The 14,625-nt window shown below is 35.0% G+C and overlaps 1 protein-coding gene across 1 annotated transcript in view; it reads left to right on the forward strand.

Moving 5' to 3' along the window:
* Positions 1 to 12,243, forward strand: part of Rasa2 (RAS p21 protein activator 2) — a 203,036-nt gene extending 190,793 nt beyond the window's left edge. The window contains exons 20-24 of the mRNA XM_019205121.2: positions 4,302 to 4,384; positions 5,062 to 5,270; positions 6,771 to 6,874; positions 7,197 to 7,386; positions 9,082 to 12,243. Coding sequence (XP_019060666.1) covers positions 4,302 to 4,384; positions 5,062 to 5,270; positions 6,771 to 6,874; positions 7,197 to 7,386; positions 9,082 to 9,112 — 617 coding nt within the window. The 3' untranslated portion in view covers positions 9,113 to 12,243. The remainder of the gene's footprint in view (positions 1 to 4,301; positions 4,385 to 5,061; positions 5,271 to 6,770; positions 6,875 to 7,196; positions 7,387 to 9,081) is intronic.
* Positions 12,244 to 14,625: the final 2,382 nt, after the last annotated feature.

A 14,625-nucleotide genomic window follows, 5' to 3' on the forward strand; every position in this document is an offset into this window, starting at 1 on the left:
TGGTGTCACGGAAAAAAAAAAAAAAAAAAAAAAGGCTATACAATGTATAGAAGTGTACAACAGGCTGGGTTTTAAGTCTGAGTGGTGGGTCAGAAGTTGTTAAACAGGTAGGTCATTGAACAAGAAATATCTGTACAGTGATACCTTGTCAAACAGGTCCAAGATCAAATTTTCAACTGTTTGAATAGCAGAGTTCAAAAAAAATCTGCTCAGTGTTCCTAACTTTGCTTGATAGTCGAAGCAAAAATCTGACTTGAAAAAACTACACGTCATGCGTGAGTCATGTTGCGTCTTACCTTGGACATGAAGGAGTCTAAGTTCTGCTCTTGCCCAGACAACATATAATGCTTGCATTAGTGCCTTAAAACATTTGTCATCGTGCTTTTTCTTTTTTGCACATTGTATAAAATATCATAACCATGGCTCCAAAGAAGGTTAGTGGTACCAGCTAAAAGCTAAGAGGAAAACTGTGAGTACTGCAATAAAATTAAAGAAATTATTGCAAAATTTGTGAAAGTCCTGGAAAAATCAGTTTATAAGTGTAAATTTAGGACCTCAGCACCAGTTATTTAGTTTTCTGTTGTGTCTTACGTGAAAAATATGTTCTGTTCTCGAACTTTTCAGTGTTCAAATACAAATTTAGAATAAATTGAATTTGACAAATGAGGTATCACTGTACAGTTTAAATGTAATGAGAAATTCTTTCCTAGTCACGTATGTTTGGAGTTCTAAATGCCTCGTATATCTGGATGCCCATATCATTCCCAAAATTTGGAAAGTTTTATGTTATTATTTTATCAAATAAAATTTCTTGTGATTAGTCTGTATCCTCCTCTGAAATTCTAGGTTTGGTCTTTTAACTGTGTCCCAGAGTTTTTGAATGTCGTTTATATTTTTTCCTTATTAGTGTCTGAATCTGATAATTATCAATCATATTTTCAAGCCCTGAAATTCTGTTTTCTGTTTAATCCTGTCTGCTGGTAAAGTTTTCTATTGAGTTTTTTATTTGTTAATGCACTTTTATTTCCAAGATTTCCTTTTGAAGATCTGTCTTTATTGAATTGCTCCTTCATATCTTGCATTGTCTTCCTTCATTTGTAGCTTTCTTGAATTAATTAGTCATTTTAGAAATTAAGTATTTTGAATTCTTTAGCAGTTCATCCACTTCACTATCTTGGTGTTCAGTTACTGACAAGTTATGGACCATTGGAGGAGTCATGTTGCCTTGTTTTTTCATGTGTCTAGTGTTTATTGAGATTTTGCTCTTTTGGGGGATGTGTATCTCTTCTACTTTTATGTGAGTCTTATTACTGACCAACCTTTTGAGGGCTTGATCCCCAGCACCACTTATAGAAAACAAATTACAGTAATGATGACAACACAAAAACAAACCCATATTGACATACATTAAAAACCAATTTAACATTAGTGACTACACTATTATTAGCAATAGAAAAGAAAGCAGCAATAATATGGAGTAAACTAAAACAAAAAAAATTTTAAAGTAAAAACTAATTAAAAAGTAATAAAAGTAGAGGGAGCAGAGAAAGGAAAAATGGAAGAAGTAAAAATTTTTTAAAAGACTTGAATGAGAAAAATTAGATTAAAAATCCAGTTAAAGAATAAAAAAATAAAATATGGTAAAAGTAATAAGCAACACGAAAAAAGGGGGGTATAAAAAATGGATAAAAAAATTTCTCTCTCTCTCTCTCACCCCCGCCCCCCCGGCTGCTCATAGTGATCCTCCTGCCTCAGTGTCATCAGTGTGCACCGCCATGCCTGGCTGATTCTGTTTCTTGAATTCTTATTAGTCAAATATTGAAACTTCTACATGTATCCACTATTATTCTAAGTGTATCTACTTTTATTTTCTGAGGGGTATGTGTGTGTGTGTGTGTATGTATACATGCATGTGTGTACTTCTGTATTTTGGCAAATCCACAGTAATAATCTTCCATTTTACAAATTCACATTGCAGTTTATTCCAGTTACATTAACTATGAAAGTGACCCTAATGGTAACATGACAGAATGTGTACCTGCAACATACATGCTTTCTATACAGATTCAGTGTTATGTTGTGCCCAGAAATGAACAAAAACAGTAATTTTATGCTGTGTACATGCCTTGTCTATTCAGAAAATCTAAAGATAGAATGTACCTGTAAAATTTAAACATTTTATATTTGTGGTGTTTTATGTAAATCAATACCCAAAGACATGTCTCCTCTGACCCATTTTGTTATACTCCTGATTTCACTGGTGTCCTGTTTGTCACATGTGTGTCTCCTTCAGAATGCTGCCTTTTCTTATCTGTTTTTGGTGATTATCTTGACAGTTTGCTCATTTTTGTCCTTTACCAAATATTCACCTAGTTGAGTGTTTAGGAGCTTAGCACCAGTGGTCATAAGGATTGCACAAAACAAGCTGCTGAGGGGTAGGAGTACTGATGCTTGTCTCCTGAGGGTCTGCAGCTCTCTGTGACATTGCCCAACTCTGCAGCCCACTGTGCATCCTAGCTGCCCTAGCCTGTAGATGTGTGACCCCACTGTTCCAAATTCCACTTACCTGTTACTCGTCCTGATTTTTGTCTTGAGTCCTTCCAACTCCAGCTGTCTGTGTCCACTGCCCCTGGCTTGAAACTCTCCCTTAAGTGCTCCTATTTTTGCAGACATCTTGTCCTACATGTGGCTTGGGCTGTGGCTTCCTTCAGTTCCAGGAGCTTGTAGATAGGCTTTTCTTAGTTTCCTGTACACTTATGATTTATACTTATTTTTAAATATTTATTAAGTATAAATTCATTTTCTCAAAAATTTTTCATTGCCACCTAAAGTAGCTTCCCCGTTGCTTCTATCACATCGCCTCAGTTTATTTTTATTGTAGCATTTACCTTTAGTTAGTATTTATCTTCTGTCATCTTTCCAGACCTAAATAAAGATTCCATTAGGCATCTTATATGTTCTCTTTACTGTCTTATAATAAGTGGTTAGCACAGTGCTTGCCATATAGTAGGAATTCAGTATACTTCTTTTAAATATATATATATATCATATCTGTGTGATTTGGGGGAGGTACCAGGAATCACACTCAGGTCCTTGTGCTTGTGAGGCAGGCACCAAACCACTGAGCTAAATCCCCAGACTTGAATTTTTTAAATTTTAGATTTTATACCAGGAAACTGGATTATCATATATTCTATATTAACCTTCCTATTCAAGACAAAAGAACACTTTACTAGCCAAATAATTTTCTTTGCCAAAAAAGCTGTACATCAGTCTGTTGAATAATACAAAATGTAAAGTTCTTAACCTCTAGCGCTTCAATTTGTAAGTCAATAAAACAAAACTTTAGGGCCAGGGATTAGCTCACTGGCGCCAAGCCTCAAAAGCGCAAGGTCCTGCCTTCAATCCCTGGTACCAAGGGGTAAAAAGAAGAAAGAAGAAGAAAAAAACAAACAGCAGAAAAAGGAAGAAACAACACTTGAAGGGAAAATAAAAGCAAAACTTTGATCTTCTAAGAATAGTATTGGGAAGTGACCAGAAATCACAAATACATTTGTGCCTCTAGTTTCCATAATTTTTGAGATACAGCTTATTCTCATGCCTTATTATATAGCGGCTTTAACAAACTCAAATTTCCCTGGCTAATTCCCAAATGCTTAAATTAGGTTAAGGATTTACTCTATCAGATAGTTTTTGCATTTGTGTTCTGCCTTTCTCATTATGTTTGTTTAGTTATCTAACCAGCCAATATGTGATAGTCATAAACAGTTTTTAGTTTAAAAACATTGTTTTGAAAGTTAATACCTTAATTAATAGATTGGAAAAATAGAAAAATCTACTTAGGTGGGTCATATTTTCCCATGAAAGCCTTTTTTATTGGTACTGGGGATCGAACTTGGGACACTGCACTTGCAAGACAGGCAGCGGAACCACTGAGCTAAATCCCTAGCCCTGTTTCAGCCTCTATTTGAATGAGTATTTATTGATAAGTATTTTAGTTGTTTCGGTTTTCATATAATTAGTTATAAAATTAGTAGCATTTTTATGTTCTATATAGATAAATTTTATTTCCACATTTTTCTTTGAAAATTTATATTGAAAAAAGTAAGTCACTACAAAAACTATCAAAATTCATCTTTTCTTACAATACAAAAATATTTACATATATTTCTATACCTAGAAAATTACTGTAGGTTATATATACTCTTGCCATCAAGAGAAAGAGCTTAAACCTTACAGAATTAGCCTCTTACCTTTGTAATTCTGATGAAATAGTTTTAATTTTGTCTTTTATTATTTAGGCAAAGATGCAATTTATACAATTCCAGTAAGAAACATTCTTGCTGTGGAAAAATTAGAGGAGAGTTCTTTCAACAAGAAAAATGTAAGTCATATAAATAAATACTTAAAGTATTTTTAAACTGCATACACATAAAACTTAGTTGAATATTTTTAACTTGTTTTAATGTTTACCATAATAGCTTATAATTATTATAATTACTAATAGCTTATAAATCGCTAGCTCAAATTGCTTTAAAATTGTCCTTTAATGTTGCTACCTCAAAGTCTGTGCAATTTATTAAGAATATTTTTCTCAGTTTAAATTAAAACTACTTTCCCTACTTATCAGACTTCTCTCTATTACTATGAAGTCTAAGTAACATAGTCCAACCTATCTGTGGTACTTTGTCTTCTGTTATCACTCAGTTCCTATAATACACTCAAGTCAACCAAGACCATGTCCTTACTCCTGAGGATTTCTTCATTGCTTTGCCTTTAATCATCTGAAATTCCCTCCATTTTACTATTATTAGTATGATAGGCCATTCCTCTTTTGAACATGTATGACTCTAAAAATTATATTCTGTTGTACTGCTTAATATCATGTAACTTCAGTTGTCCTTGTAACTAACTTGCTTGAAAAGTAATAATGATAGGATATCTTAGCAGAGGTTATCTAGCCAAGTAAATTAGATCTCTGTTACATACTTTGTCTGATTTGTATATTATGTTTTGGTTTTTAAGACTTTCTTTAACTTTTTATCTTAATTGCCTGTGAAGATGTTCCAAGTGATACATACCGAGAAACCACTCTACGTCCAGGCAAACAATTGTGTGGAAGCTAATGAATGGATAGACGTACTCTGCAGAGTGAGCCGATGCAATCAGAATAGACTTAGTTCTTTTCATCCTTCTGCATATCTAAATGGAATCTGGCTGTGCTGTCAGGAGACTAGCGAAAACACTCCAGGCTGCAAGCCATGTACTGCGTAAGTTTCTCACTGATTAAAAAAAAAGCAATACAGTAGACTGTTATTTGGCTACATGCTACAATATGGATGACCCTTGAAAACATTATGCTAAATGAAAGAAGCAAGACATAAAGTCCACATATTATTTGGAAAATTTTTATATTACAAAATGTCCAAAATAGGTAAATTCATAGAGACAAAGTAGATTGGTAGTGGCTGTGTTTGAAGTAATGGAGACATATAGTGTTAATGGATGCAGGATTTCTTTTTGGGGTACTAAAGTTTTCTAAGTTTTTTCTTTTTTAAGCCAATGTTTAAATACAAGTATAAAACTGCAGGGCTGGGACTGTAGCTCAGTGGTGGAGTACTTGCCTAGTATGCCCAAGGACCTGGGTTCAATCCTTCCCACCACCAGTTTAAAAAAAAAAACAGTTCAGGGCTGGAAATTTAGCTCAGTGGTGCTTACACCTACCTCACAAACAGAAGGTCCTGAGTTTGATCCCCAGTACCAAAAAAAAAAGTTCAAGCTTGGACAAGATATCAAGGAAGAAGGGTACTTAGCATTCTGTATCTAATTGTGTGGAATAGCCATTGTAGCCATTGTATAGGTCTGTAGGGTTAAGTAATAGTGTATTTATTTTGTGATGAAACATGGATTATGAAAATTATTTTACTTTAAAATCCCCCTTCCTTAGGGGAAGTGGGAGGAAAGGAAACAAGGGAAAAGAAACAAAATGAGAAAATGAAAAAATGGACCTGTCATACAAGATCCCAACGATGAATGTAACTGTACTGTATACCTAAAATGTACCAATAAACTCAATGAGAAGATAAGTAAATAAATAAAATCCCCCTTCCTTAGGGGAAGTGGGAGGAAAGGAAACAAGGGAAAAGAAACAAAATGAGAAAATGAAAAAATGGACCTGTCATACAAGATCCCAACGATGAATGTAACTGTACTGTATACCTAAAATGTACCAATAAACTCAATGAGAAGATAAGTAAATAAATAAAATCCCCCTTCCTAGAGGTGAGAATGTAGGTGGGTAGTAGAGCATTTGCTTTACCATGCATGAGGTCCTGGGTTTGATCCCTAGCACCACCAAAAATAATAATTTCCTTCTTATAATTAGTCACATAATGACCAAACTCTTGGCTCTGTTTTGTTTTTAACTATCAGTGAAACTAAATTTCTAAAGTTTCTTTTGCAAAATTGTTATTCTTTAGTAGTACATTTTTGTAATACCTGATGATTACATTCATTGTGGGGAAGTTGGTACATGTACATAGCACATCTAAACTCTCTTTTTCTTATTCAAATCTTAGTCTCAAATCATCAGAAGTTTTTGACATGTTTACGTTACTTTTGTCCAGTGTCTTTATTTTCTTTTAATTTTAAATTTTTATTCTTATTACATTCATGAGTTGTATATGTACATAAGACCTCTTAATTCTTTTTACTTCCTCTCCCCCTTCCTCCATCTCTTGATTCCAGTGTCTTTAATTTCTTTTTTACAGAGGTGTCCCTGCAGACATTCAGATAGATATTGATGAAGATAGAGAAACAGAAAGAATTTATTCCCTTTTTACCCTCAGTTTGCTAAAACTGCAGAAGATGGAAGGTAATTACACAACCAGTGTATTTTTATAATAACATCTTTTATTACCAATTCCTGAAGTGTGGCTTTGGCATTATAAATTAGACTTTCCAAAATATTACTTAATGAAATTCATAAAATCCCAAAAGGGATATTTTGATAGATATTTGTGAAATGAAATTACTGTTTTTACAAATGTGATACTTAATAAAATTTGTATATTTTAGTCATTTGTGCACTGCCAATGGAAATCCCTCCAACTTGAGACACTTGACAATTTTTATTTATACTACAAGTTACATTTATGGAATTGAGTTTTCTGATCAGATTTTGCTATTCCTTGTAGAGGCTTGTGGAACTATAGCTGTCTATCAAGGACCACAGAAAGAGCCTGATGATTATTCTAACTTTGTAATTGAGGATTCTGTAACAACCTTTAAGACAATTCAACAAATAAAAAGCATCATAGAGAAGCTGGATGAACCTCATGAAAAGTATAGGAAGAAAAGATCAAGTAGTGCAAAATATGGGAGCAAGTAAGTGTTTTTTAAATTACTATAAACATACTTCTACACAGTTTGAAATTGCCTTTCCTGTACCTGCCCTCAGGCCTCTTGCTTGCCCACCTCTGTCAAGACCAAGCCCAGAGTCTTTATCTTATGTAATTTCTCTACAACTCATACTCACAGCACTCCTGGTCTTTTTCAGCTCAGCTATCAATTCATTGTGTTTGTGTTGCACTTTTACCACCACTTCAAGTGTTATGTTGAGTTTTATTACTTGAATATTAAAGTACTTAAGACCAGCCATGGGAGTGCTGGAAGTATTTCACAGTTGATTGTGTGAATCCATCTTACAGAAGCGAATACAATAGATAAAAAAGGAATAGTTTACAGTTATCAGGAACTTACTCCACCTAAGCCCTGTGCCTACATTATTTTATATCATATTGTTTAGATTGCATTTAGCAACAAGTAGCAAAATCCTGATTGAAGTAGCAAGAAACTTTTTAGTCTCACAAATTAAGTCCTACTATTTATGACTGGTTAATTCAACTGCTCATCACTGTCATCTACGACAATCTGTTGTTCATCCATCCTCGAGATGGTTTCTGTCTTCTTCAAGCTTCCTTCCTCATGGTCACAGATTAGCTACAGTATTTCAGAGCTCCATATTTTTCTCTGGTCTGTTCCTTCTTACCAAAAGAAAAGAGCCCATCTAGAGTAACTCAAGCCTTCCCTGAAACAGGGCTGCCCAGTACTAAACCAAAATCAGGGTCTTATTTACAACAAAGTAGATAAGATTTGGTTGTTGGATCAGCAAATAACAATATTTGCCACAGTGTATATCACTTTCTCATTGATCCTCACATTAGTCCAACGTGGTTTTATCTCCACTTTATAGCTAGAGAAACTGAGACGCAGGGATATTAAATGCCTTGACCTAAGTTAAGGATTAGTAGGAGGACTCTGAATCCTGACTCCCACTATTTTAATACTCTGAAAATTATAGGCATTAATACTTTTTACTTGTAAACATTAAAATTTACTTTGACAGGTTTAAATATTTGTAATCTTCCTGCATAAAAAGCTTAGTGCATTAAGAAGGTTTAATTGTAAACATCTAACTGTCTTTTATATTAGTAAAATTGGTTCTCTTTCCAGCATCAGTAATCCAGTTTTCTTAGAGCCCTGAGAAGTTTCCATGTGAAGTCCTTGCCAACACTTGACCATCCTTCTTAGATAGTACCCCGTCCACACCCATACACACTATCCCCCTGCCGAGTGTTCATTAAAAAATGCCAAGGACTGGGGATTTAGCTCAGTGGTTCTGCTGTCTGCTTCGCAAACACAAGGACCCAGGTTTGATCCCTGGTCTAAAAAAAATAAAATAAAAAATACCAGCCTGTTCTTGTACTAAATGTTTTTGCTTATATTTTTCTTTGCCAGAATGTAAAGCTCCATGACAGCAAAGGTTTCATCTGTTTTGTTCACTAATATATCCTTGGCTTGTAGAATAGTGCCTTAAATTTAATGAAGTGTTCAGTTAATAGTTGTTGAATTAATGAAACAAGATTCAGCATGGCAGTGAATATGCAGTAATTATATTTATGAAAAGCATGGGATTAAAAGATCATCAAAAATTATGAAATGCTTCATGAGTTCTTTATCACTTTTTTAATTTTATATTTTTTAACTTACAAACAATTATTTTCTTTTACTGTTTTCTAGGGAAAATCCAATCATTGGAAAAACATCATAAGCGTTTGACCAATTGATTCAGAAGAACTGGAAAATACTCTTTTTTCTTGAAGTTTTTCAATTCTTCATGTGTTTTGTTCATAGTATTTAAGAATGAACATTGGCTTTAGTATCACCTGCATTCACATTATATTTAATATTTAATGATTGAAATTAACTGTTTGGAAGTCCTGGTTTTAATGTATTACTAGAGAATTTGAAATCCAAGATTTCCTTCATATCGTATGTGTCCAAATTCATGTTTCTGCAACTTCGTAATAGAATCTTCTAAAGAAGTTTCCTAAAGAAGCTTTTTAACAAAGGGAGTACTTCTCCATAGCAAGAAACCATCTCTTCTTATAACACTGTTCTGTGGACTTTTTTTCACTACCATTAGTGCCTGCTCTATACTGCCAACATGTATTTTACTAGAAAATTTCAATCCATGTCAATTCAGAGCTTTCCATTAGTTCACCTAAACGCTCCCTCTTTTGTAAAAGAAAAAAATTTTCCCTGTGGTCTATTCATTATTACAGGTTACATTAGAGACAGCAAGAAAAACTTTAGAAAACTGCCAGAGCATTCTTGAAAGTTGGTAGATCCTTTTGCCTATGGAAAGTTGTAAACAGAATTCAGAGGAATCAGGGAATATGTGCTATTGTGTACATCATGTTTACATTTGGGATGAGTGTTGGCAGATGAAATAAAATGAAACCACTAAAAGTTTTTCATTGTTTTAAATATCAGGTACTCATTTCTTTTTTTTAATTTGAGAATTCAGATTAACATGACTTCTAAGGGCATCTCTTCTGAACAAGAAGACAAAGTAAACAGTGAAAGAAGGTGGTGGGGAGATCACTTGACCTCACCTGCTACTTTGTGTTATAATAAGGGCATCGTAAAGACGCCTTCCTCATAGTGTTAGGTTGAGATCTAACTCGAGAACAGTCACTTGGCGCACTTTAATAATCTGGCCAACCCAGATTATACTTTAGATACTCCACAGTATCTATCTTTATGATCAGTTGAATGATCAGTGTTTAAATCTAGAAATAGTACTTTCCTGAAAATGTTTATATTTCTTTGCTGTTTCCTTATTGCCTGCTAGCCAAATGGAATTTGGTTTGAATCTTATTTTTCCTTAATAATTTACTTTTGTCCTAAAAACTATAACTGTAAATAAGCAGTCGAAGCAAGTTGCCACCTTGAAGAGGAGGAATATACTTTGCTTCATCAGTATTAAAATTGTGGTACTCTTAGTTTGTCTTTTTTAATTCAGAACATTTTCTAAATGTGGTACCTTGAACTTTGGAGTATTTAAATATGTTCCTGTTTAAAACTGTGACTTATTAATGTAAGTCTAGCCAGTAGTGCTTTTTTTTTAATCTCCCTGAGTATAAGCTATTTTTCACAATATGTTTGCCAATTATATTATTGGTGGGTATTTTTAAATTGTATTGTTATTAGGTCATTATTTTTAAAGACCATTGGCACACAATCCAGGTTGTTCCATTAGTGATCCTAATTGAGCAATGTATTTCTCTATGTGAATTGTAAAAATCAGTTGGCTTTATTTAAGAATCAATACTATTTTGCTTTATGATTGGTTATTACTCCTGGCTCATTGTAAAGTCTGGAAGAATCCTTTAAATTTTATGAATCTATAGATTCCATGAACTATACTAATTTATGTGAAAAAGTTTAACCATTTAATAACCCTCTCGTGAATTTCATTCAGATTAAAGTTCCTTTTAATGGGACCAGGGATTAGCTCAGTGGTTTCACCACCTGCTTTGCAAGCCCAAGGACCAGAGTTCGATCCCCAATACCAAAAAAAAAAAAAATCCTTTTAAAATTCTCTAAAATGTCTGCCTATAAAAGGATATGTGAGCATTGCTGTGTATCACTTATTACTGCTTGGTGGCTTCTTGATCTGCTGGATTTTTGTTATGGGGAGTTTAGCTTCTTGGGGAGTAGCCAAAAGAAATACACTTCTAGCCTTTCTAATATCAAATCCCTAACTATAATTATTTTTAAATATCCAAGAAAGGTCAAAGGAACAAACCACTGCTCTCCTACATAACAATGCATTTGAAGTCATCTGGCTCTTTTCTTCACACAGCATATTTGAATGAATAATTTGAATGGAAATAATCAGTTTAGCACAGCCTTAGAAGAGAAATGTGAAATAAATTTTCTTTGAAAATATTTTGCAATAAGTAACTATATCAGTAGGACCATAAGGCAACCACAGTCCTTGCTCTGGAGGCCTCCTTACTCTGCTGTTACTCATGAGTGCTTTAAGGTTTACTGTACCTGATCTGCTTTCTCTCCCTTTCCCAAAAGCTTTTTTAAAAGTACATGGCAGCTTACTTCTCCCCCCAACACTTGAAAACCCCAGGGAGGACAGAAAAGGATATGGGAGAACTCTTGCTAAAAACACCAGTCCTAATTCTTGGTTTAGCCATTTCCATTAATTGAAATTATGATGATTTGTTGCTTGTTTTTGTTTAGCTTGTTTTTTAATATTCATTTGATAAGATCATGGACAGTAGCAAATGTTTTTATTTCCAGGAATATAACTTTATCAAGTCAAACTATTTTATTTGCCAAAAAAGTATGTTTTTAATATCACAAGTAATGGTTACATGTCAAAACTAGGCTTTTTTTATTTAAAAAAAAAAAAAAAGACAAATGATGTAGCTGTTGTTTCATCTTCTGAAACCTGGTTTCATTCTTTACTAGAAAAGCTCTTTCATGCCAGGTTTTGAAAAAGTTTTTTGGTTGGTTTTTTTTTGTTTTTTTTTTTTAAGCACCTTTAATTTGCTCTAATGGTACCTCCTGTAAAGACAGAATTGTGCATAAACTTTTAGGTGTCCTTGCGGTATATGAAAAATACCAGACTCATTCTAGAGTTAAATTACCAATCTTGATTGATACAGTGTTTGCATTTTTAACTTGGAAATTAATATGTTGCTAGTAAATATTGGTTTTTACAAGTGTCCAGTTTGAAAATGTAAGTTATCAAACTTAATACAGTGAATTTGTGTAACCATATTGTATTGTTGAGAATGTATTTTTATTTAAATTTTATTTTCTTATCGAGAGTATTATAAAAATTTAAAACTTTTGTAACTGTCGCTTGAAAATAACTCAAATAAATTACAAGAAGCCTGTCTTTTCTTTGTGAGATTTGACTTACTGATTTAGAGTTTCTTATTTAAAATCACTGTACCTTGCCTATTAAAAAGAAATAATGGAGGTGCAAAATCTCCAATAACGAGAAGAAAGCAAACTGGAAAGGCTCACCTAACTAGATTTTTACCTGTCTTGATTGAGTTTTGATGGACTGTGCTCCATTTCGATCATTCATTCACCTTTTGCTCTGAGGACCTAAGTATTCAGGTAGCATGCAAACTCCTGTCATTCCAAGCAGCACGCACATATCTTGTAGAGGAATAAATTCCACTCCCATCTGGGTGACTGATTTAGAGCTGTGCCTATGTTTGACTTTTTTGAAGAAGCCCACTTTCTGTTCTCAAAAAAGACCATCAAAGCCTCTATTTCCTCAGGTCCCACATTGACCACAACAGGTTACCTCACCCTGCAGTTGGCATTCTATGCTTCAGCCTTCTGGATTTTAGAATTTGACTGTCTTGTGCCACTTTAATGAATATCTAGAGGACACAAAGTGACAGTTCTAAAGACTAGGTTGCTACATAATCTATGCCCCTAACATGCGAAGTCAGGATCTTTCTGAGGCACCCCTTTATCATCCCTAAATAAACCTTCCATAAAATACAGCAGCCCTTTGACTCCAGAGGTATTTAATAAGGCTCTCAAGGCAGGATTAAGGTTCTAAATCTTAGAAGATCTTATTTTTATTGAAACACCAGATCCTGATGCTTTCCCAGGTGTGGAATAAAACTTGTAAGAAATATCAGACATAAGGTTCCATTCTATGATGCAAACGAGCTAGTATTTCAGGGGAGGAGCTAGACTTCCCTTTCCAAATCATACGACTCCAAAATGAGGAACAGGCCAAGCAAAGTATCTTCATTACACAAGAAACGACATAAATTGGCAGTGCTGGCGTGCATTCTTCACAGCACACCAGGAGCTAGTGCTGGAGTTCTGCAAACCTTTCAGAGGATACCCTGTTTGGTGGCCTTGGCACGCCTCAAGATAAACCGGCCAATTGTTCAGAGGTCTTTGGTCCTTATTCTTCATACATATCCTCAGATGAAGTTTGGTCTTTTGTGATCAAAAAGAGCAAAGGTATTGGTGTGGCCAAAACAGGATAAGTGAGGAGACTGATGGGCAGGGACCAGGCCAAGGAGCTACTGAGTGACATGCCATCTACGTCTTTTGGATCACTTTTGAGTAAAAGTTTCAAGGAGACAAGCCGGTGGGGAAGCCAGTAGTGCAGCCATGAGGTGAGGGGTAGTCAGGTTCTGGTTATGTTCGATGGTAGAATCAGTAGACTTTGTTGGCAGATGGAACGTGTGAGAAAAGAATCTAGAAGATCCAATAGCCAAGGTTGTTTCCTGAGATGCAAACAACTCCAGAAGGAGCAGGTTTTTGTGTCTTATCTGTGTTCATGTTACTGGTTCTTAGGAGACAGCTCCACTTAAATCACATATTAAGTACCAATACATATTTTATCTAATTTTTAAAGATTTATCTAATTCCCTTGCTAGTTTGTGACTTTGAAGGGTAAGGAGAAGTTTGGTTTGGTTTGGTTTGGCTTTGAGACAGGGTCTCACTGTGTAGTCCAGGCTGGTCTTGAACTTACTGTGTAGTCCTAGTTGGCTTCAACTACCTCGGACTCCCAATTACTGGGATTACAGAATTGCACCACCACAACAAGCATGGAGGGCATTAAGATGCCCCACAACCCTTTGCCCATAGATAAGGAAGTCGCAGTAAATATTCTATGAAGTATCCAGTGATGGAGCAGCAAGGACTTAGCTGAGTCATGACTCAGCTGGAAATCTCCATTGTGATCTTGATCAGATTACCTCTTTGGGTTTTGGTTTCCCTGCATGTATAATATTTTCACATGAAAGGGTCCAAGAAAAAGGCTTTAGGCCCCTGCTATGCAGAAGCCCTCTGCTAAGCCTCAGGGCCCTGTGATGCTACCCTCTGCCTGCTCACAGTCAAGCTGAGGATGGGAACAGTAACCTGAGGATTTTTCACAAGTTCACTACCTAGACAAACCCTAAGGTGCCTCCCACCCTTCCCAAATATTTGTGCAGGTAGTTGGATTTCTTTAGTGAATCCTCTGAGGCAGAAGATTAGGGCATGGCAAAGCAGCTGGACAAGTGGGCATGACCTGTCAGTCATGTGCATTTCTTGACCAATTCTTTATTCAGGACAAGAACCTAGAAGGAATCTCTGGAAGGAGCCCACAGCACCCTAGGTAATACTTCCTTACAAGATGTTCAGAGTGCCAGGGATTTAGCTTAGTAGTACTGCACCTGCCTGGCAAGCACAAGGTCTTGAATTCGATCCCCAGTACCAAAAAAAAAAAAA

Source organism: Fukomys damarensis, unplaced genomic scaffold, assembly GCF_012274545.1.
Source record: "Fukomys damarensis isolate Sample0158 unplaced genomic scaffold, DMR_v1.0_HiC HiC_scaffold_37, whole genome shotgun sequence".
In the NCBI taxonomy this organism is placed as follows: domain Eukaryota; kingdom Metazoa; phylum Chordata; class Mammalia; order Rodentia; family Bathyergidae; genus Fukomys; species Fukomys damarensis.